The sequence below is a fragment of the Protopterus annectens genome, chromosome 6.part1 (genome assembly GCF_019279795.1).
Source record: "Protopterus annectens isolate FY-2018-M chromosome 6.part1, PAN1.0, whole genome shotgun sequence".
NCBI classification, from domain to species: Eukaryota; Metazoa; Chordata; order Ceratodontiformes; family Protopteridae; genus Protopterus; species Protopterus annectens.
The window spans coordinates 252342225-252367231 of record NC_056738.1 but is presented as its reverse complement, the minus strand read 5'-3'; the positions used below and the strand labels follow the sequence as shown (position 1 = coordinate 252367231).

General features: G+C 42.5%; 1 protein-coding gene across 1 annotated transcript in view; it reads left to right on the top strand.

Annotated features, from left to right (window-relative positions):
- The window catches only part of LOC122805272 (breast cancer metastasis-suppressor 1-like protein), a 360358-nt gene that overhangs the window by 259281 nt on the left and 76070 nt on the right, over positions 1 to 25007 (top strand). Inside the window, exon 4 of the mRNA XM_044075361.1 lies at positions 2742 to 2869. Coding sequence (XP_043931296.1) covers positions 2742 to 2869 — 128 coding nt within the window. The remainder of the gene's footprint in view (positions 1 to 2741; positions 2870 to 25007) is intronic.

The following is a 25007-nucleotide window of genomic DNA, read 5'->3' as shown; positions in this document are numbered from 1 at the left end:
CCCACAGCCAGGCAAACTCTAACAACAGATGCTTCGGATTACGCCTGGGGAGCACACATGGCAGAAAAATGCATTCAGGGCAAGTGGATCACAGACCAGATGCATCTTCACATCAATCAAAAAGAGATGTTGGCTGTTCAAAGTGCCCTAACAGCTTTCAAGGACCTTCTACATCCAGGACAATTACTACTAAAGACAGACAACACCACAGTAATCTGGTACATAAACAAGCAAGGGAGCACTCATTCTTATCCCCTATGCAGGCAAGCCATGACCTTGTGGAACACAGCTCTAACGTATCAAGTTCACCTGCAAGCACAATTCCTGCCAGGAAAGAAAAATACTCTGGCAGACGATCTAAGCAGAAATATCATGGACCCTCACGAATGGAAATTGAATCCACAAATCTTCACCATGGTAATGCAAAAGTGGGATGCCCAGACATAGATCTTTTTGCCTCCCCACTGAATTGCCAACTACAAAAATTCTGCACAAGGACTTATCACAAACAAGCATGAAAAGTGGATGCTGTTCTGTTCAGCTGGAAAAACCTAAAAGTTTATGCCTTCCCGCCACTGCCTCTCCTTTCAAAGGTACTCCTAAAAGCCAGACAAGAAAAACCACAGATGATCCTGATTGCTCCAGACTGGCCACGCCAGCACTGGTACCCCATCTTAAGGAACTTGGCTCAAGGCCCATCATGGATTTTGCCTCAAATTCCACACCTTCTGACTCAACAAAACAATCAGATCCTGCACGGTCAGCTCAAAACCCTAAACCTGGTTGCATGGCAGATACATTAGTCAAACAGACAACACCTCTCTCTAAAGCTGTTATGTATGTCATTTTGGAGGCCAGGAGGCCTAGCACCAGGAAAGCTTACTCAGAAAAATGGAAGAGATTCTGCGCCTGGAACCAGGCTCAAAGCCTTGACCCTCTCGTTCCAAACATTCCTCAAATTTTACAGTACTTAACTGAGATGCTGGACAGAGGCCTATCCTTCTCATCAGTTAAGATCCAAGCCTCTGCCATTTCAGCACATTACAGCACGGATCCTCCTTTATTCTCTCATCCCTTGCTAAAGCAGTACCTCAGAGGGGCTAAAAACATAAGACCGCCCCGGAGAGCACCAACACCAACTTGGGACCTCAATTACGTTTTGGAAAAACTGACCCTACCACCTTTTGAGCCAGCCAATACAGCCGATCTAAAATTTTTATCATGGAAAACAGCTCTGCTCCTGGCAGTAAATTCAGCACGAGCTACAGGCATTAATGGCAGTGGAACCTTTTATAATTTTTCATCAGGAAAGGATATCTTTAAGGACAAACCCTACCTTTATGCCAAAGGTGGTATCTAGTGTGGCTCTTAACCAAACCATCCATTTGCCTACTTTTTATCCAAACCCCCAGAATAAAGGGGAGAAACATCTGCATTCTTTGGACATACACAGGCAGCTACGCTTCTACTTGGACAAAACAAAAGCTTTCAGGAAAACTGAACAACTGTTTGTAGCATATGCTGCAGGATCACAGGGCAAGGCTATCTCAAAGCAGACTATATCCAAATGGATAGGACACTGTATTCGGTACTGCTACACACAGCATGGAAAATCAGTCCCAAATAACATTAGGCCACGTTCCACCAGGGCAACATCCACTTCAACAGCCTTTCTCAGAGGAGTACCTACCAAGGAAATTTTGGAGGCTGCAACTTGGAGTTCAGTGCACACCTTTACCAAGCATTACCACCTGCCTCTTTACTCTAAATCCAGAGCAGGATTTGCCACTGCAGTTCTGCAGGGCCTCATAGCCAATCCTAACTGCCACCCAACCTCAGCTTTGATATTCTACCCAAGTGTAATGACTGCAGCAGTGTAACACGATGAACATAGTACAGTTTTGTACCTACCATAAATGTAGATGGTCGAGTGTTCACACTGCTGCAGTACCCTCCCTCCATCCCCCCTGAAGTAGCTGGACTTATCTATACCTTTCTACCGTATACAACCTTTGGGGTGTATTTGCTGGTAACTGAAGCTATTGTTTTTATTGTATATTTTTGATTAGCAATATGTATTGCCTACCTACTTGGGGTCACCTGACATCTGGGGCAAGAAAAACTGAAGAAAATGGTGTTGGATGCATCTTATATATACCTCTGGCGCACTAACGTCAGGGAAGAAGCGACAGCAACCGACGCCAGACCAAGACTTTGGAACTCAGGCTGACTGCGGGACTGCCTGACGGCAGGATAACCCAAATGTAGTGATTGCAGCAGTGTGAACACTCGAGCGTCTGCATTTATGGTAGGTACAAAACTGTACTTTTTTTGTCACTGCAGTAAAAACACAAGTTGTGACTGAATGCCACTATATGTATCTGGCAGTTATGGAGGGGAAGTTCAGAATGGAGAATAGATCATTCCTGCCTATACATATATTTTGTAGTTGAAACCTTCTAGGTAGCAATCGCAACAGTACACTGCAAATTAGCTGCCAGAAAAGTATTTAAAACGCATGTGTGCATGTTCTCGCATGCCTGCTCTGACACACACACACACACACACACACACACACACACACACACACACACACACACACACAAACACACACATGCTTACCTGTCACTGTGGTTTTCTTCTGTCAGTAGGAGGGGAAAAAAGTTCCTGTTATAGTTCTGGTATGTTCTGCAGAAATTCAGCACTTATAATGAAAATAGAAAAAAATGCTTATGTTCTAGATTGTTTAAAGAACGACTCAGCCAAGTAAAAGCAAAATTAGAGGAAGTAATAGAAGGAAAAGCAGCCGAGTACCTTGAGCCTCTTGCAGTTCTTCAGAATAATATGAAGATTCGAACTGAAGTGGCAGGTAAGGAAATGTAAAATTGAAGGTGTTGGTGCTACCGTGTGTTTGTGAGCTTGTGAGTGCATGCGTGTTTAGATACATATGTATATTTGTGTTTATCTGTGTGTTGGTCGAGTATGTGTGTGTGTGTGTGTGTGTATATATATATATATATATATATATATCACATTGCATATATGTGTGTGTATATATATATATATATCACATTACATGTGTGTATATCAAATTACATACATTACATATATACGCACACGCGCATATATATATATATATATATATATATATATATATATATATATATATATATATATATATATATATATATATATATATATATATATATATATATATATAGATATCTAGACATAAATATTCATCTATATGTCTATAGATGTATAGATATACATCTATATATTTATTTATAGATGCATATCTATGTATTTATCTGCAGATATGTAAATATATTGCTGTAGACATCTATACACACACACACGTACATGAATATGTATAACTGTGTGTGCGCATATCCTTATCTTTATTAAATAAGTATGTATGTATGCATATCTAATGTATATGTTTGCACTCCTAGAGAGGGGAGAGTGTTTAGTGTGTGTGTGTGTGTGTGTGTGTGTGTGTGTGTGTGTGTGTGTGTGTTGAGGAACATTAAAATGTTATTTTCACCAGGTGGCATATGACATTGTGAGAAAAGCTCAAGTGAGTTTCCAAAATCAGACTGCATGAGTAAAATATATTTTCATGTACCTAATTCCATCCTCAGTTTACAAATTTTTAGGTAAAACTGCAAATGCACTGCTTTTGTGAAAAAAAAAAAAGCTGTAGAATATGCTACTTTTAATTTCATTGTTGTTAAAACAAGATCTGAAAGTACACGTAGATAAAGTACCTGACATTTTGCAGGTAATTGTATGCTTTGTACCATTTTTACCTGCAATGTATCAGTTTGTTTTTATTTTGGAGTTATTTATGTTAGTTTGTTTAAAAAGTGAGTTTTGGTATTTTGCTCATTGACAAAACACCAAAGATATATTCAGACATAAAGCACCAGTACTTTTACAGATAAACAGAATAACAGATACTTTAGAATAACAGATACTTTTCTGTTATTGGGGCAACAGTTGTAATGATCGCCTGAAAAGTGTGGGAGGGTGGCCTAATGATTAAGGTGTTTGCCTTACAAACGCAAGGTGCAGGGTTTGAGTCTTACAAGGGATAATTGGCTAGGCTTAAAATGGCTCGCAAGGGCAGTTAGCTTAGTACTAATCTATGAACCTATGAAACCTATAAGTTAGCACACAATTGCAATGATTGCTGCCAATACTATAAACATCACTTTATAGTATTGTGTGCTACCATACTCAGTTTGGAGCAGTATTGTACAAGTCATTGAAGAAAATGGCAGCTTATTTCATTGCTGGTGGCAAGATGATGCTTTGACTTCTAATTGTTTGAGCACTACCTCAGTACTGTAAAATGTTTACTTTTATAGCTGTTTCCCTTTGTTTCAAAGTTGGTGTACTACCTTGGGTGCTACTGTGTCTGTGTTAATGGTAGGACATTTTATAGGCTGCCTTTAAAAGGTATTGTGGGGCTAGTGATTTCTATAATATCTATCCTCAGTCAGCCACATTACCGAATCAGTCCTAACTACTGCGCTGCAAAGTACTTCACGTGACAATGATAAATAAACATACAGCGATGTTCTTTTTGGGAGGATGTTTTGTAATGCTATAATTTGGGGATTCTCACAGCGGAACATGTGAATATGATGTTGAACAGGCACTTCATACATTGTGGTTCTCAGCTTGCAAGACGCAGCAGAATTAGTTTATGGGGGAGGGGTATACTTTCTGGTCTTTACATCTGCAGTCTGATCACTTCTACATATTGTTGGACACCTCACAGACTTCTTCACCTTACTTTTCATACTGTTTAAGCACAAACTGTGGTGGACTGGTTGCACAGATTGAATTACTTTAAGAAGATATTTTGGTAGTGTTCCAAATTCAGAGGATTTTCAGGCTTCCACAACTTTTTTTTAAGGATGGTGTCTGCGACCATTGCGAGCACATGCTCATTACAACTGTTGCCCCGATAACAGAAAAGTACCGAATAACATGTCATCTTTAGAGAGGGGCAGTGTAATAGTAAATCATAACAATTGAGCTGTTTCCTGTAACCCAGGGTACAGGGTTTTATTCATTCCACCTTCACTAGCCTACTTTGTAACTGAGCAAGTCACTTAGGCAGTGCTCTCAGGTCACCTTTGAAAAGGGGCACTTGTTTCCTGTGGGCTTACCCTGTTAACAAGTAGGTTAATAAGGATGTTAACTGTGAGTTTACCCACCTTATGTGCTCTTCTACCTCAGTCATAGCTTTCATCATCTGGGCTTAGTTATATGTGAAGACATATGCTGTTTTGGGCCAGTGTTCCGTGGATACTTGATTGATGTATTGAAATGTAGCCAGCATTGCAATGAACCTTTTTTTTCCTTCCATCTCTTCATTTTTGGAGCTTCATAACCTACATCAGCATTGGAAGAATTTCATCTATGTAGTATCTGACATTTACTAACTGTTTTACTTTCACAAGAATTGTATCAGAAATTAATAAAATATACTGTGACTATCCAGCTGTTTGTTGGTCTACACAAGTGACTGTGGTTTATAATCTTTTAGTTAACTGCTTATTTTAGAAAATAGGTAACAGAGATAACAAGAGAGGGAAGATGATCAACAAAGGTTAGTCTTCAAAAGAGACAGCTGGAGAGATTGAAAATAGTCTCTGATTCCAACACTAGTGCTGGGGAAATAATGATGTTCTTCATCTCACATTGCTGCAGTCCTTACACTTGGGTAGTCCGCTGTCCTCGGTCGGCCCGAATATCAAAGTATAAGGCTGACGTCGGTCAAGGCGCATTTGACTGACATCAGGACGTCAGGGTACAAATGCGCATGACCGACGTCATATCCCCAGTCTTTTTTGCCGCATGGTCCGATGCAGAAGCAGTATTGCAAGTGCCGGTTGGCGTTCTGAAATTTTTCGATTTCGGAGTTTCAGACCGAGTCAAAGTTGGCTAAGTACCCCGTTGGGGAATATTTTAGTTTTTTCTTGCCTCAGTGGTTTACCGGATGTCAGAAAAAGTGAATAATTGTATTTCTTGTGGGAAACAGATACCGCATAGAGACTATCATACTTTGTGTATTCCTTGTTTAGGGCCTGAGCACGACGTTGGGTGTCGCTCTTGTGCTAGATTCAATAAGCGCACTATAAAGAGGAGATTAGATTGTGCCAGGTTAGTCTTCGAAGCGGTGCAATTATAAAATGCCGTCGGATGCTCCGCCCGCTTCTTCGAAGAAGCGCAAGGACAAAGCAGTTAAGCCTAGGCTAGAAGAACCGTCCGTGCGGACGCCGGTTCTTTAGAGGTGTCGGTGGAGCTGGTGGTTCCACCGAGGTTTCTTTGGGATCCCAGGAGAGACTTTGTTATTGCAGGATGTGGCCTCTCAGGAGGCAGGTCAGGGTGATGGGGCTTCTCAGGTTACTATACTCCCTCCTTGCCTAGGGTGGTTAGGCCCTCTCCTTCTGTTTCCAAGGCTTCTCCTAGAGGCAGGCCAGGTTTAGCTTCAGTTGGTGTCACCCCTAGTTCTTCTGGAACTGTGCCCAAGAAGCATATGCTTAAAATGGCAGAAGATTTGATTACTTTGATTAGGGGTTCTTTGCCCCCTCCTGATAAGAGACCTAGGGTGGAGCCTGAGCTAGGGAGTTTTGAGCAGGCTTCGATGTTTCAGAGTCTTGGCTGAAGACTTGCAGGAGTACTCTCCTTATTCTGATTCTGATGTGGATGATTCTACTCCTCCTGCTTCTCCTCCTGAGGATTTTTCTTTTCAGAAACTCTTCATTCCATGAGGGAGCATTTTAAGTGGGAAGGTCAGGACTTCTCTGATTCCAGGAAAAGGCTTAGGGAATTTTTGTTTTACCCCAGCATAGGCCTTTGGCTATACCTCCTGTTTTGGATGTAGTGGAAGATGTTTTACAGAGGCTTCTCTTAATCCTGATTCTTTGCCTCCTGCTCCTGTTAAACCGGATAGGTATTACAGGGTGCCTGAAGCTCATAAGTATCTTTTAAGAGTCCTAGGGCAGACCCAGAAACTGTTAGCCAGGGGCCTAAAGGTGTTAAGGCTTCTGTTGTCAAGAATCCGGTTCCTGCAGATAAAGAGGCCAGGGCCTTGGATAGATGGGGAAAGAAAGTTTATACTTCTTCCACTCTAGCTATGAGGGCTTTGAATTGCCAGTTTCACATGTTGAAATACCAAAACTATCTCCTTTCACAATTGAAGTCTAAGGTTGATGCTCTGGCGGAAGGTATTGATTGTAAAGAGTTACAAGATTTAGTACATGTTTCTGAACAGGTGGGTAAGCATTCTTTGCAATGTGGTTTTGATGCTGTACAGGCCTCGTCTAGGGTGGCTGCCACTGGGTCAGTTCTTCGCAGGCACGCCTGGCTGAGGGATCAAAATTTATCTGACCATGTTAAAACAAGGATTTTAGATGCTCCTTTACAATCTGATGTGTTGTTTGGTTCTCCTGTTGAGGCAGTTTTAAAGAAAATGGAAGACAAGGTTAAGTCTATGCAGACTGTTAAAGATTTTTTGCAGGTTCAGCCTCCAAAGTTTAGTAGAAATTGGCCTACTAAAGGGTGGACGTATCCTTCTTATGATTCCCAGTCTAGGGGTAGATCTAGACGTGGTAGGGGCAGAGCTCAGGGCTCTTTCAGGCCTAGAACAGGGAGTTCTCCTGCACAGTCTTCAGGTGAGGGCAGGGGTCAGTCCTTTCGTAAACAGACCCAATGACCTACCTTTTCAGCTGCCAGAGCCTTTTCGTCTGGCAGCACCTTTGGGAGGAAGGTTGGCACTTTTCAAAGAAAATTGGAGTTTAATTACCCAAGACAGATGGGTATTGGATATCATACACCACGGTTACAGGTTTTATTTCCATACCTTGCCTCCTTTCAGAGGCATGCCAGACGTTCCTCCTCAACAAAGAATAGAGGCTCATAAGCAAATTTCTCTGTTACTTCAACTAGGGGCCATACAGCCGGTCCCTATGCCAGAAGTGGGCCTAGGATTTTATTCTCGCCTGTTCCTAGTACCAAAGAAGGGGAACACGTGGAGACCAATTTTGGATTTATCTATCCTCAACACTTATTTGGACATTCCCAAGTTCAAAATGTTGACGTTACAACAGCTTTTACCTCTGCTGGGCAAAGATCATTGGATGGTAACTTTAGATCTCAAGGAGGCTTACCTTCATGTTCCTATCAGACTAAGTTGCAGGAAGTATCTGCGTTTCGAGCTGGGACTTCTCACTATCAGTTCTCTGCATTGCCCTTTGGCTTATCTACTGCCCAGAGTGTTCACGAAAGTTCTGGCTCCAGTGATAGCTTTCTTCAGGCTAAAAGGAATACAGATCTATCCTTATTTGGATGATTGCCTGATTCTGGCTCAAGGAAGGGAAGAGCTTCTTCATCATTTGGAATATGTGATAGCAGTGCTAAGATGCCTGGGGTATTCTGTGAACGAAATAAAGTCCAGTCTAGTACCCTCTCAGGACATGTGCTTTCTGGGTGTAAGACTGAATACAGCATCCCAGATGGCCTTTTTAACCCCGGACAAACAAAAGAATCTTTCCCTTTACTTCCATCAACTATCTCATCAGTCCGGCTGACTGCAAGGACAGTCCTTCAAGCCTTAGGGTTCATGGCATCTTGTATTCTGGTGCTTCCCAATGCCAAACTGCATATGAGGAAGCTGCAATGGTATCTCAAAAATGTATGGACACAGCACTGCCAGGATCTGGACACTGTCATTCAAATAATACCTTGCATTCAAAAGGAATTTTTGTGGTGGGCTCAGGAATGTCACCTAAACAAGGGACTCTCTGTGACCCGCCAGAGGCGAGTCAGATTTTAACGACAGATGCCTCAGACAAAGCTTGGGGAGCTCATCTAAATGGAAAGTGGATACAAGACAAGTGGCCTGCCAGACTACAACATCTACATATCAACCTGAAGGAGATGTTAGCAGTCCAGTTTGCATTAATAGCTTTCAAGGATTTACTTCTTCCAGGGCAGGTGTTGATTCTAACAGACAACACAACTGTCATGTGGTACATCAACAAGCAAGGGGGAACACATTCTTATCCTCTGTGCAGGCAAGCAATGATTTTGTGGGAGACTGCTCTCAGTTTACAGCTCAGTCTTCAGGCAAGGTTTCTGCCGGGAGCACAGAACTCCTTAGCAGATGTGTTGAGCAGACGAATTATGGATCCCCACGAGTGGAAATTGGATCCTCATGTATTTCAGAAATTGACAGTGTCATGGGGAACTCCAGACATAGATCTGTTCGCTTCTCCACTAAACCATCAGCTGCCAAAGTTTTGCACGAAAAGGTTTCATCCCACAGCTTGGAAAGTGGATGCTCTTTCTTTCAATTGGAGCAATCTTCATGTGTATGCCTTTCCACCTCTGCCTCTCCTCCCAAAGGTACTTCTAAAGGTCAGACAGGACAAGCCAAGGATGATTTTAATAGCTCCAGATTGGCCTCGACAGCACTGGTACCCATTACTGAGAAGTCTGGTACGGAAGCCTCCTTGGCCTTTGCTTTCGATTCCACACCTGTTGTCCCAGGAGGACAGTCATTTGCTCAATGTCAAACTTCACTCTCTTCACCTAACAGCCTGGCATATTCTGTTTTGAACCATAGAGGGTCTCAACTTCCACAACAAGTTTTGAATGTGATTTTGGAAGCTAGAAGGCCTAGTACAAGGAAAGTGTACGCAGATAAATGGAAGAGATTTTTATTTTGGAGTGCAGCAAAGGATTTTGAAGTTTCTGAGCCTAATTTAAGTGTGGCTCTTCAATATCTTACTGAGTTACTGGACAAAGGTTTGTCCTTCTCTTCTATTAAGGTTCATGCTGCAGCAATTTCAGCTCACTATGACTGTGACCCACCATTGTTTTCTCATCCTTTGTTCAAGCAATTTCTTAGAGGGGCAAAGAATATAAGACCCCACGTAGAGCTCCTACTCCTGCTTGGGATCTCAATTTTGTGTTGGAGAAACTCACTCTACAACCTTTTGAGCCTGCAGCTACTACTGAGTTGAAATATTTATCATGGAAGACTGCCTTTTGTTGGCCATTACCTCTGCAAGAAGGGTTTCTGAATTACAGGCCCTTATGGCGGTTGAGCCTTTCTTAATTTTCCATAAGGATAGGGTATCTTTACGTACTAATCCTTCCTTTATGCCTAAAGTGGTTTCTAGTGTGGCTTTAAACCAAACTATTCATTTGCCTACTTTTTATGCAAATCCCCAAAATAAAGGGGAAAAGATTTTGCACACTTTAGATGTACACAGGCAGTTGCGATGTTATTTGGACAGAACTAAAGGGTTCAGGCAGTCTCAGCAGTTGTTTGTTTCTTTTGCTTTGAGTTCTCAGGGCAAGCCTGTGTCAAAACAAACTATTTCTAAGTGGATTGGGTTTTGCATTGCTTTCTGTTATTCCCATCATGGCAAGGAGATTCCAGCTGGGATTAGGCCTCATTCCACTAGGGCTACTGCCACTTGACCGCACTTTTGAGGGGGGTGGCAACCAAGGATATTTTGGAGGCAGCTACTTGGAGTTCAGTGCATACTTTCTCTAGGCATTATCACCTACCACTTTACTCTAAATCCAGGGCTGGTTTTGCCACTGCTGTTTTGCAGGGCATTTTGGCAGCTCCTGCTTCCTTATAGTTTGGCCATCCTCCCTTACCTCTGCTTTGGGATTCTACCCAAGTGTAAGGACTGCAGCAATGTGAGATGAAGAACATAGTACAGTTTTGTACCTACCATAAATGTAGATGTTCAAGATCCACATTGCTGCAGTCCAATTTACCCTCCTCCTTCCCTCTGTAGTTAGAGGTGGTTGTGTGGGTTGGGTTGTAAATATTGTGTATATTGTATATATTGTACATATAATTAGTGCAAGGGTGGTTGGTTGGTTGTTTGTTTGCTGTCTTTTGGTTTTGACCTTTATTTTTAGGGTCTTCTGACATCTGGGGCAAGAAAAGACTGAGGATATGACGTCGGTCATGCGCATTTGTACCCTGACGTCCTGATGTCAGTCAAATGCGCCTTGACCGACGTCAGCCTTATACTTTGATATTCGGGCCGACCGAGGACAGCGGACTACCCAAGTGTAAGGACTGCAGCAATGTGGATCTTCGAACATCTACATTTATGGTAGGTACAAAACTGTACTTTACTCGGGCAACTTCTGAAAGCAGGCATATGTAGTCATTAATGAAAGTACGTATCACCACATCATCAGTGCTGCAGAGAGATGTCTTTCGTGTGAAGTTTGCTGGTATGTATATTAATGTTCCCTGATCTCATGTTTGGTTGAATAAGTTCTGGTCAGTCAGTATGTGCTATTTGTAGCTCCTTCTGATTTATCCCCTGCATTGATGTAGCCTTTCTCTGATTTTAAAAGCATTTGCTTCCGATCAGTATGGAAAAACACAATAAAACAGCCAAGACCTGTTTGTTTGTATGTGTCCTTTATCTTCCTTGTTGTCTGCTGAAGTCTGTCAGGGCTTTTGTGGTTATGACTCTGAACTCTCCCCCTTGTAGTTGATGAGAGCACTGACATCAGTGTGGTGGAAGGCATTCTGTGCTCTCCTCTGGTGTGCGAGTGCTCCTCTGACACAGAAACGAGTTCTGCCATTATTATCTTGATCAGCAAGTCCACATTTTCCTGTATTGTGAACATTGTTGTGCAAGCTTCTGTTTGAACTGCAGCAATTTGGCTGAGTGGGACTACTGCCCCTACCCCCAACCCTCAAGAAAGGGAGAACTGGCAGAAACCGTTCTTATTCCCATTCTCTCCTGTCTAATTCTTCAGCACTTGAGCTGCTAGTGAAACTCTGGTGTTAGTCAAGGCTTCATGGATGCCACAGAGCAGGCGTAAGTTGGGACCTTCATTGGACTCACCTGAGTCAGTGGATAGAACACAGAAATGCAGACTTTTTCAGTTCTCTGTAAAAGTTCAGAAGGTTGAAAAGAAAGATGACTTTATCCTGATTCATCTTATGAAGAGGTTATTTTAATATGATATAGATTCATTATTCCACCTGCTCTTCAGCTCGAACAAGATAAGAACCCAAATGTAGAATACGACAACAGCCAGTTGACCAAAAACGTTTTATTTGCTGTACAGTCTCTAGCGCCTCGGCTCAACAAAGCCTTCAAGGAGTAAATTACAATACATCACTGTTCCCTATTTATACACACACCCATTAACTAATTACATAATTAAATAATCATTAAACAATTAAAAATCCATTACCTTTTAAAAAGACAAGTTTATATTACACTCTTCCAACAACAATCAACATTTAGTCCCTTTGGTGCAAGTGTCTGATATTTTAAAATAAAAATTAGTTCCTTTCTTAAAAGTAAATTCTTTATTTTTTCTTCACTAGCTCCCTTTCTATCAACCTCTTCTAGTATGGATACCCTAAAGTTAGTTACATCCGAATTGTGGAATTTTGCAAAATGTTGAGCCAAAGGGCTCTCTAATTTATTATTCTTAATGTCCCTCAGATGTTCCATTATTCTTACTTTAAACATTCTTTTAGTTTGTCCTATATAGAATTTTTTGCAACCACATTTAATTGTATAAATAACTTGTTTAGTGAAACAACTAAAAGAACCCGTAGAATTATAACTTTTTCCATTAATATAATGAAAAATATTTTCCACATGAGAACAGATTTTACACTTTCCACATGATGTTGTACCTAAACTAGCTATTGTTCTACCTATCTGAGGAATAGGTGGTTCAAATTTAGTGTGTACTATCATATATTTAATATTTCTGCCTCTACGGTAACTAAATATTAATTTTTTCTTAGTCATCCCATTTAATTCTTCGTAATTCTGTAAAAATCGCCAAAAATATGATATACAATTCTTAATATCATTACTACAAATATTATATGTAGATACCATAAAAATACTGTCCATGTCTCCACCTTGTTCATTGTGCTTTTTTTCTCTATACTTTTTATCTTGAAAGTTACTGTTATATCTCTTATTAAATATTTCATCTCTACTTCTCTTTAATACTTGCATATCATATTTCCTATTCTTAAACATTTCCATCGTATTATTAACCTCATTCAAAAATTCTTCTTCACTGTTGCATATTCTGGAAATTCTTAAGAATTCACCATATGGTATCGCTTCTATAGTGTGAGTAGGATGGCAACTAGTGCCCATTAAGAATTGATTAATTGAATCAAATTTTCTATGTATGCTAGTAGATATATGTTTTCCTACAATTCCCTTTAAATTAATATCTAAGAAAGAGACATTCTCTCCACATTGTATTCCATCAAAATGGATATCAAATCTATTATTTTGTATATCTTTTATAAAATTATCAATTTCAGATTTGCCTCCTTTACACAAAAAAACCAAATCATCTATGAACCTAAAATAATGCATAACATGTGTATTTACAAAATAATGTGTATAAATATATTCAAGTTCCATCAAACCCATAAAAATATTGGCATACATGGGTGCAAAAGCTGCATTATTCCACCTGTCTGGATTCTGGTAAGAATTCTTCCTCTTAGTTTTGATGGTCTCCAGCACAGGATATCAGTTAGCTCCGTGGGTTGATACTAATTTTTCCTAAGGGAAGTATGCAGGATTTGCATCCGTATTCCCTCATTTGTATTGTCTGGCAGTTGGTGCAGAGGGTTACGTCTGTGAGGATATTTTTTTTTCTTCGATGCCTTAAATGTTATGGGGGGAATTTTAAATTGTCTATAAATAATCCTTGTTCATAGAGAAAGAAATACAAAGGGATGATAAGGTTCCCAGATTGATTATGCAGTATCTTCACTTTATTATACCTTTTAGGATGTTTTAAAAGAGTGTATTTCGAGTCCTGGCAGACAGCACCCTGACTCCTGAAAAAACAAATACGATATATACAACTCAAATAAGGTCAATATGGTATATCTACTTGTGACCAACAACAAATTGGTTGGGAGTCAATAGCCTGGATCTCTGTTCAACATAGGAAGTCACCATCAGTGTTTACTGCAGCAATCCCATCATTTTGGGAGACTTCTCCCCACTTCGTAATTGTGCAGCAATGGAGTTGACATGTATACATTTTGGGGTGAGAAGGTGTTAGAGGGGATTGCCCCCTGTAAGAAGATATTTACAGCTGGATAATCTCCCATGTAAAATTAGAGACATTTGTATTTGATTCCTTGTTGTACTGTCATTTGAGGTTTTGTAAGGGGATCCCTCAAATAAGTTAGATCCTGAGTAGGAAAGCTGTCTGTCACTACATAAAGCAGGAATTCCTATGATTGATATTTCAGATTTATCCTTTGAAATGTATTCAAGGCTATGATAAATATGCGTGTGTGCGCTACATGTACATACATACGTACACACACACACACACACACACACATATATATATCTACGCACACACACAAATATATATATATCTATATTTATATATATATATATATATATATATATATATATATATATATATATATATATATATATATATATATATATATATATACATATACATTTAATTCAGTTGAGCTATGCTTTCACAACCCATAGCTCATTGAAATAGCTAGAAGAGGTCTAGTGGGGGACTTTTCACCCTTTTGGACTCGTGTAAAAGTCTGTTTAGGAGGTTGACCTTGCCCCCTTCAGAAGCCATGTTAAAGCCCATTTCAAAGCCATTTTCTGACTTTCTGTAGGTCAGAACTTAATACTTTATTGTTAATGAACAGTTACTCATGAAATCACGACTCACTTCTTTGCATACATACATAAGTCTCTCTTAGTATATCTGTATCTTTCTATTTATACGTATATATCTGATGTTGCCTTTTCTACCCGTCCATCAACATATGGGTCTCTGTGAACCAATATGGAACCAACTTCGGCCACTTTCAAGGTTCTGGATCTGGTACTCTGGCTCTTCCCCTTACCCATAATCACCTGGTGTTGTGTAAAATACCCCAGATCTCATTTGCTTCCACAAGCATAGGATGGATTTGTGGGTGCTCAGGAGATAATTGAAAATTTTTCTTCAAAACTGGCTGTATTTTGTGTTTTTAAACCTTTTTTGCCTATTTCTACATTTCCCCTAAGCTTTGTACGTTTTTTCTTGGCATAGGCAGTAGATGAAAAACAAACAAAAAAAAAATTTGTGATGTCTTTCTACTTAGATGTCCTTCAAGGATGCATCTGCAGTCATAACATATGGGTTGTCCTGCCTCAGGCAGCCCTTCGGTCGGCCGGATTCCAAAGTCTGGGTCTGGCCTCGGCTGATGTCGCACTTTCCCCGACGTCAGAGCGTCTGGGGTATAAAAGCATCAGCCGACACCATTTTCCTCCGTCTTTCTTGCCGCGTGGTGCCCGAAGCAGAAGCAGTTCGCAAGTGCCGGTCGGCCAGCTCCTGTGATTCAGCTACCGAAGACTTTGAAAAAGCTAAGTACCCCATTGGGGACTCTTTCTTGCCTCAGCCGATGTCAGATAAAGTAAATAATTGTTTAACTTGTGGGAAAGAAATACCTCATAAGGATTTCCACTCTTACTGCCGCCCTTGCTTAGGCCCAGACCACGACGTCTCTGCCTGCTCAGCCTGTGCTTCCTTCAACCGACGAACTCTCAGACGTCGGTCGGAGTTTGCAGAGGAATTCTTTGGGGCTAATTTTGCGTAGAAAATGCCGTCTGAGACTCCGACTTCGCATGTGGTGAAAAAAACGGAAGGACAAGGACCGACACTCGCGGCCCGCGGTTTCGGCTGAAACCACTGTTAGGCCTACCGCGAGTGTCTCGGTTTCTGCCGAAACAGAGTCCTCGGTGCTTCCTTTAACAGAATCCACGCAACCGACTACCTTGGCCCTGGAGGCCTCGGCCGAGACGGTTATTGAATTACCCACTGAAACCGGTGTCCAGGAAATGTCCGACACCATTCCTTTAGACAAGTCTACTCCTGCACGTGGTGCAGCCAGACCCCCTGCATCCATGTCCATTAAGGCCTTTTCTAGGGCTAAAGCTGCTAAACTTGCTAAAGCTTTGCCTCCCAAGGTTACCTCTCAGGGACCTTCTTCTGGCTCTCAGATTCTCAGCCTAGCAGAGGATCTTATCTCTTTAATTAGTGGTTCTCAACCTCACCCGGACAGGGGCTCTCAACCACCACCAGACAAAAGGCCCAGGGCTGAGCCCTCTGACCCCCACTCTTCAGATGAGTCTACGGATGGATCTGTGTTGTCAGATCACCAGGAGGAGGCTTATTCGGCCTACGAGGATTCTGATGCTGAACAATCTATTCCTTCGGCCTCCCCTCCTGAAGAATTTTCTTTTGGTGAGACACTGCACTCTATGAGAGAACATTTTCAATGGCAGGGCCAGGAATTTTCTGATTCTAGAAAGAGATTAAGGACCTTTTTACATTTACCTCAGCATAGGCCTTTAGCTATACCTCCTATTTTGAATGTTATTGATGGTGTACTCTGATGCTAGTACAGCCCCTGATTCTCTCCCTCCGGCTCCTGCCAAAACTGATAGGTACTACAGGGTCCCGGATTCTCATCTACACCTGTACAAGGCCCACACTGCAGACCCAGAAACTATTTCCCAGGGCCCAAAAGGGGTTGCAGCTGCCACTGCTAAAAATCCTCTACCTTCTGAAAGGGAGTCTAGAGCTTTAGAGAGATGGGGAAAGAAAGTTTATATTTCTGCAACTCTTTCCATGAGGGCATTAAATTGTCAATTTCAAGTTTATACTTCTGCAACTCTTTCCATGAGGGCATTAAATTGTCAATTTCATATGATTCAGTACCAAGAGTATTTGTTAGATGAATTGTATAAGAAGCTTTCCTCCTCTGAACCCCTTGACTGTAAATCACTTCAGTATCTGGTACATAACTCAAAGCAGGTTAGCAACCATTTTTTGCAGTGTGGTTATGATGCACTGGAAGCTTCATGTAGGTCAGCTATGACAGGGGCAGTTATACGAAGGCATGCCTGGTTGAAGGAACAATCTCTACCGGACCATGTTAAAGCTAAGCTCCTGGATGCTCCAATGGAAAAACAAAAATTATTTGGTTCCACGGCTCAGGAGGTCTTAAAGAAGTTTGAAGAAAAGGCAAAATCTGTGCAAACAGTCAAGGACTTTCTGCAGGTACAACCTCCGAGATTCAGCAGAAATTGGCCTACTAAGAATTGGTCCTTTCCGGACTCAGACAGATCCCAGAGAGGCAGGAAACAGGCGTGCCAGAGGTAGAGGGCAAGCTAGAGGCTCCTACAGAGGCAGTCAGTGGCAGCCTCCCAACCAGAGAGGTAGTGCAGGAACAACAGCAACAACTGCTACACCAGGACAGACTCAATGACTTTATTTTGACCCCGCCGACCAGGGCTCAATTAGAAGCACCATTGGGCGGAAAGCTTTCTTTATTTTCAAAAAATTGGCATTACATTACAGGGGACTCATGGACACTGCAAATAATAGACAAAGGATACAGGTTCCATTTCCACACATTGCCAAAAAGAAAAGGAATGCCAGACCTGCCACCAAATCAGAGGGCAGAGGCCTTGAAGCAAATCTCCAAATTAATACAAATGAAAGCCATAGAAAAGGTACCTCTTTCAGAACAAGGCCAAGGATTTTACTCCAGATTATTCTTTGTTCCAAGAAAAGAAAATCAATGGAGGCCTATTCTCGACCTGTCCGCACTGAATACTTATCTCATTGTGCCAAAATTCAAGATGCTAACCCTACAGCAGCTTCTTTCCATGCTGGGCAAGGAGTCTTGGCTGGTGACTCTAGATCTCAAGGAGGCATACCTGCATGTCCCTATTCGACAAAGTTGCAGAAGACACCTCGGATTTCTTGCAGGATCAGAGCATTATCAATTCTCAGCATTGCCCTTTGGCTTATCTACTGCGCCCAGAGTATTCACGAAATGCCTGGCATCAGTAATTGCACACTGCAGACTTCAGGGGATTCAAATCTACCCATATCTGGACGACTGCCTGATACAAGCGGACAACAAGGAAAATTTGTTAAAGGACATGGGCTATGCCATCCAACTATTACAGGCCTTGGGATACACAGTCAACATCCAGAAATCAAGACTTGTTCCATCCCAAAGAATAACCTTTTTGGGTGCAGATCTAGACACAACCACCCAAATGGCCTTTCTCACAGAAGAAAAACAAAAACAACTTCCGGATTACTTCAAGAATCTGACTAGACAAACTCAGCTGACTGCAAGGAAAATCCTGCAGGCCCTGGGTTACATGGCATCCTGCATAATTCTAATTCCACAAGCCAGGCTGCATATGAGAAAATTGCAATGGTACCTAAGGAGTGTATGGACTCAGCACAGTCACAGCTTGGAAACTTTGATTCCACTCATCCCTTGCCTTCAAAAGGAATTCCTGTGGTGGGCTCAAGCCTGCCAGTCCAACACAGGGTTGCCTTTCAACAAACCAAAAGCAAACCAAACCATCACCATGGACGCTTCAGACCGAGGTTGGGGAGCACATATGGAGGACAAATGTATCCAAGGGCTATGGTCTCAAGGACAGCTACGCATGCACATAAACCAAAAGGAAATGATGGCAGTGATACATGCAATCGAGGCTTTCAAACCTTTCCTTCATCAGGGCCACCTGCTAATAAGGACAGACAACACCACAGTTATGTGGTACATAAACGAGCAAGGAGGCATGCATTCCTACCCTCTATGCAGACTGGCTATGAATCTATGGGAACTATGCTTGAAACTCAATATACAACTACAGTCCCAGTTTGTGCCAGGGAAAGACAATACTCTGGCAGACAGCTTAAGCAGAACTACCATGGATGCGCACGAATGGATGCTGCACCCAGACATCATCTTACTCATAACACGAACATGGAGAAGACCGGAGATAGATCTGTTCGCCTCACCCCACAATCATCAACGGAAGACTTTTTGCTCAAGGACATACCACCCACAAGCATGGAAGGTGGACTCTCTTTCAGCTGGAAAGCTCGAAAAGTCTATGCTTTCCCACCACTCCCATTAATGTCCAAGGTTTTACTGAAGATCAGGGCAGAACAGCCAAGACTGATTCTGATAGCTCCAGACTGGCCAAGGCAGCACTGGTACCCACTGTTGAAGAGCTTGTCACAGACGAAACCGTGGCCTCTCCCCCTATGGCCACTTCTTCTGACGCAGAACAATTTCAAGATCCTGCATCCCAACCTAAAAACCTTGCAGCTAACTGCCTGGAGAATACCATGACTCGTCCTCAGAATAGCTTATCCCAGAGAGTAAAGGACATTATTATGGAAGCTCGCCGTCCATCCACAAGGAAGGCATACTCAGCAAAATGGAAAAGATTTCTCATTTGGAACACAACAAAAGGCCTAGATGTGACAGTGATGAGCATGGCACATATACTGGAATACTTAGCAGAATTGTTCCACAATGGCCTGTCTTATTCTTCCATTAAGATACATGCCTCAGCAATTTCAGCAGAATACAATGTAAATCCACCTGTCTTCTCGCATCCTCTCTTAAGACAATTTCTCAGAGGAATCAAAAACATCAATCCTCCAAGGAAACCACCTTTACCTACTTGGGACCTTAACTTTGTGCTAGAAAAACTAACACTTCCTCCCTTTGAACCAACAGCATTGGCAGATCCACAGTTTCTGTCTTGGAAAACTGCATTCCTTCTGGCCATAACTTCAGCAAGAAGAGTATCTGAGTTACAAGCTTTAATGGCAGTGCAGCCATTCCTTATTTTTCATCAAGACAGAGTTTCATTAAGAACCAATCCTACTTTTATGCCAAAGGTGGTATCTCGGGTATCCTTGAACCAAGCAATTCACTTGCCTACATTCTTCCCAAATCCACAAAATAAAGGGGAGAAACTTCTACACACTCTGGATATACACAGACAATTACGCTACTATTTGGACAGAACTAAAAGTTACAGAAAGACTGACCAACTGTTTGTAGCATATGCTGCTGGGGCACAAGGAAAAACAATTTCCAAACAGACAATTTCAAAATGGATAGGAAATTGCATTCGCTTTTGCTACTCCTTTCATGGAAAGACTGATGTCCTTCATGGATGCATCTGCAGTCATAACAAATGGGTTGTCCTGTCGTCAGGCAGCCCTTCGGTCGGCCGGATTCCAAAGTCTGGGTCCGGCTTCGGCTGATGTCGCACTTCACCCGACGTCATCTCTGCTGGTCTTCGGGTATAAAGGCATCAGCCGACGCCATTTTCCTCAGTCTTTCTTGCCGTGGCGCCAAGCAGAAGCTGTTCGCAAGTGCCGGTCGGTCAGATCCAGAGATTACTACTACCGAATACTACTTGAAGACTTCTAAAAGCTAAGTACCCGTTGGGGACTCTTTCTTGCCTCAGCCGATGTCAGAAAAAGTCAATAACTGTTTAACTTGTGGGAAACAAATACCTCATAAAGATTTCCACTCTTACTGTTTGCCTTGCTTAGGCCCAGACCACGACGTAGCAGCCTGTTCGCCTGTGCTTCCTTCAACCGACGAACGCTTAGGCGCCGGTCGGAGTTTGCTGAACAGTTTTTCGCTCAGATTTCACAGACATTATGCCGTCGGATCCTCCGACTACCCAAATTGTTAAAAAACGCAAAGAAAAAGACCGACACTCGCGGTCCACGGTTTCGGCCGGAACCACGGTTAAGCAAGTCATGAGTGTCTCTGTTTCGCCGAAACCGAAAACCGGTCAATCTTCAGCCGAATCCATGACTACTACTGAGGCTCCTGCTACCTTAGTTGAATCGGCCTCAGAAATTTTGCCTACAACTGTGGTTCCTAGTGATTTATCAGACACCATCCCTTTGGATGTCTCTACCCCAGCACGTGGTACTGCTAGGCCTCCTGCAGCCATGTCTATTAAGGCCTTTGCCAGGGCTAAAGCAGCCAAATCTGTTAAATCAGTGCCTGTTAAGCCCCCCTCACACAGGCCCACTTCAAGTTCACAAATGCTTACTTTGGCAGAAGATTTAATTTCCTTAATTAGGGGATCCCAATCTCACCCAGACAGGGCCTCTCAGCCCCCTGAAAAGAGACCTAGAGCAGAGCCCCCCGAGCCAGTGTCCTCTGATGATTCTGCGGATGACTCAGACATTACAGACCAGCCAGAGGCTCCTTTTTCTACTTATGAAGATTCCGATGCTGAAGAATCCATTCCAGCTGCCTCTCCACCAGAGGAATTTTCCTTTGGGGAAACCTTACATGCCATGAGAGAACAATTCCAATGGCAGGGACAAGATTTCTCAGATTCAAGAAAAAGGCTTGGGACCTTTCTGCACTTACCACAACATAGGCCCTTAGCTATACCTCCTGTACTCCCTGTTGTGGATGATGCATTTAATGATGTTTGCACTGCTCCTGATTCTTTACCTCCAGCCCCTGCCAAACCAGATAGATTTTACAGGGTGCCAGACACTCATCACCACCTATACAAGGCCCCACTTGCAGATCCCGAAACTATATCCCAGGGGCCTAAGGCAGTAGCCTCGACCACAGCAAAAAACCCTATTCCTTCTGAAAGGGAATCCAGGTCCTTGGAGAGATGGGGGAAAAAAGTTTACTCCTCTGCTACTCTCTCAGCTAGAGCTTTAAACTGTCAGTTTCATATGATCCAATACCAAGAGTTTATGCTTGATCAGTTAACTAAAAAACTGTCCTCTGATGAATCCTTAGATAAGAAATATGTATTAGAAATGGCGAACAACATCCAACAGGTTAGTAACCATTCCTTAAAATGTGGCTATGATGCACTGGAGGCTTCATTTAGATCAGCCATGACTGGCACAGTGATAAGAAGGCATGCATGGTTGAAAGAACAGGTCTTACCGGATCATGTTAAAGCAAAGCTGTTAGATGCTCCTATGGATAAGGCCAGTCTATTTGGTACACCTGCCCAGCAAGTAATGAAGAAAATGGAAGAAAAGGCAAAATCTGTACAAACGGTTAAAGATTTCTTACAGGTTCAGCCCCCAAGGTTTAGCAGGAACTGGCCTGCCAAAAATTGGTCCTTTCCAGACTCCACAAAATCCCAAAGGAGCAGGAATAGACGCTCTAGAGGCAGAAATCAATCCAGAGGAGGTGCCTACAGAGGATGACAGTGGCAGGGCAATAACCGAGGCACAGATACAACCACTGCCACTGCAACAGGACAATCACAGTGACTTGGCTCTGACACCGCCTACCAGGGAGCAAATAGCAGCACCTTTAGGCGGAAAGTTAGCCTTATTTTCGAAAAATTGGCACTATATCACAAAAGACAAGTGGATTTTGCAAACCATAGACCAAGGCTACCGGTTCCACTTCCACACCTTACCAGTAAAAACAGGAATGCCAAACCTACCTCCAAATCAAAAAAATAGAAGCTTTACAGCAGATAGCGAAATTAACAAGGATGAGAGCTGTGGAAAGAGTACCAATAACAGAACAGGGCAAAGGATTCTACTCCAGACTCTTCTTAGTACCAAGAAAAGAGAAAAGTTGGAGACCTATTCCCGACCTGTCCGTCTTAAACACATACATCATTGTCCCAAAATTCAAAATGCTGACCCTACAGCAACTTCTTCCCATGCTGGGCAAGGAGTGTTGGCTGGTAACTCTAGATCTCAAGGAGGCATACCTGCACGTCCCCATTCGACCAAATTGCAGAAGATACCTCAGATTTCTTGCAGGATCAGAGCATTATCAATTCTCAGCATTGCCCTTTGGCTTATCTACTGCGCCCAGAGTGTTCACAAAATGCCTGGCTTCAGTAATCGCTCACTGCAGACTACAGGGAATCCAAATTTATCCATACCTGGACGACTGCCTGTTACAAGCGGACAACAAAAGCAAGCTGACAACAGATATACAAAGGGTCATTTACTTGCTACAAGCCCTGGGATACACAGTCAATTTACAAAAGTCAAGGCTGATACCATCCCAAACAAGAACATTCTTGGGCGTGGAATTGGACACAGTAAAACAAATGGCATTCCTAACTGCAGAAAAACAAAAAGAACTGCCTCTTTACTTCTTGGCATTAACAAAGCAGAACAAACTAACAGCAAGAAAAGTTCTGCAGGCCTTGGGCTTCATGGCATCATGCATAATCTTGGTCCCACATGCCAGACTGCATATGAGAAAGCTACAGTGGTACCTAAAGAATTTATGGTCTCAGCACAGGCACAGCTTAGAAACAGAAATCCCACTAATCCCATGCCTAAAACAAGAGTTCCTATGGTGGGCTCAAGCATGCCAGTCAAACCCAGGCTTACCCTTCCACAACTTTCAAGCAAGCCAAACCATCACAACGGACGCGTCAGACCTAGGATGGGGGGCGCACATGCTGGACAAATGCATACAAGGATTGTGGACTCAAGACCAGCTGCACCTACACATAAACCAGAAAGAAATGCTGGCAGTAAAACTGGCAATCCAAAAATTCAGACCATTCCTCAAAGAAGGCCATTTGATGATAAGGACAGACAACACCACAGTCATGTGGTACATCAACAAACAGGGAGGCACTCATTCATACCCCCTATGCAGAATGACTTTGGACCTCTGGAATCTGGCTCTCAGCTACAACATCCAGTTACAGGCAATATTTGTGCCGGGAAAAGAGAACACCCTAGCAGACATGTTAAGCAGAACCACCTCGGATGCTCACGAATGGATGCTACACCGGATATCTTCAAGGCCATCACAAAGAAATGGGGAATGCCACAAATAGATCTATTCGCATCCCCACTCAATCACCAGCTCAAAAAATTCTGCACAAGGACATTCCACCCACTTGCATGGAAGGTGGACTCTCTATCCTTTAGCTGGAAAGGCCTGACAGCATATGCATTTCCACCTCTTCCCTTGATGCACAAGGTACTACTGAAAATCAAAGAGGAACATCCAAGGATAATCCTGATAGCTCTGAACTGGCCAAGACAACACTGGTACCCATTGCTGAGGAGCATGTCTCTGGAGAGAATGTGGTCAATACCCCTGATGCCTTTGATGTTAACTCAGAACAACTACAACATCATGCATCCAAACCTAAAAACCTTGCAACTGACTGCCTGGAACATCACATAGCAGCAACTAACCCAGACCTTTCCCAAAGGGTTAAAGACATTATCCTTGAAGCCCGCAGACCTTCAACAAGAAGGAACTATGCAGGAAAATGGAAAAGGTTTGTCATTTGGAGTACTGAAAGAGGAAAAGATGTGTCGAACATAGATATTGCTAACATTCTGGAGTACTTGGCAGAGCTTCTACATACAGGCCTGTCCTATTCCTCCATCAAGATGCATGCATCAGCTATTTCAGCAGAATACAGCTTCGATCCACCTGTCTTTTCACATCCTCTACTCAGGCAGTTCCTCAGAGGGATCAAGAATGTAAAACCTCCTAGGAAACCACCATTCCCAGCATGGGACTTGAACTTTGTGCTAGAAAAGTTGACACTCCCTCCGTTTGAACCAGCAGCAACAGCAGATCTGCAACACCTGTCATGGAAAACTGCTTTCCTACTGGCAATTACCTCAGCAAGGAGGGTTTCGGAACTACAGGCCTTAATGGCAGTGCAACCCTTCCTAATCTTCCATCAAGATAGGGTGTCCATGAGAACTAATCCTACATTTATGCCTAAGGTGGTATCCAGAGTGTCTTTAAATCAGGCAATCCACCTACCTACCTTCTTTCCCAATCCACAGAACAGGGGGGAAAGACTGCTGCATATCTTGGATGTACATAGGCAGTTACGCTACTACCTGGACAGAACCAAAAGTAACAGAAAAACTGACCAGCTTTTAGTAGCCTATGCAACAGGAAGGGAAGGAAAAGCAATTTCCAAACAGACAATCTCCAAATGGATAGGAAATTGCATAAGATTCTGTTACTCCTACCATGGAAAACCAATTCCACAGAACATAAGACCTCATTCTACAAGGGCTACAGCCACTACCACAGCTTTCTT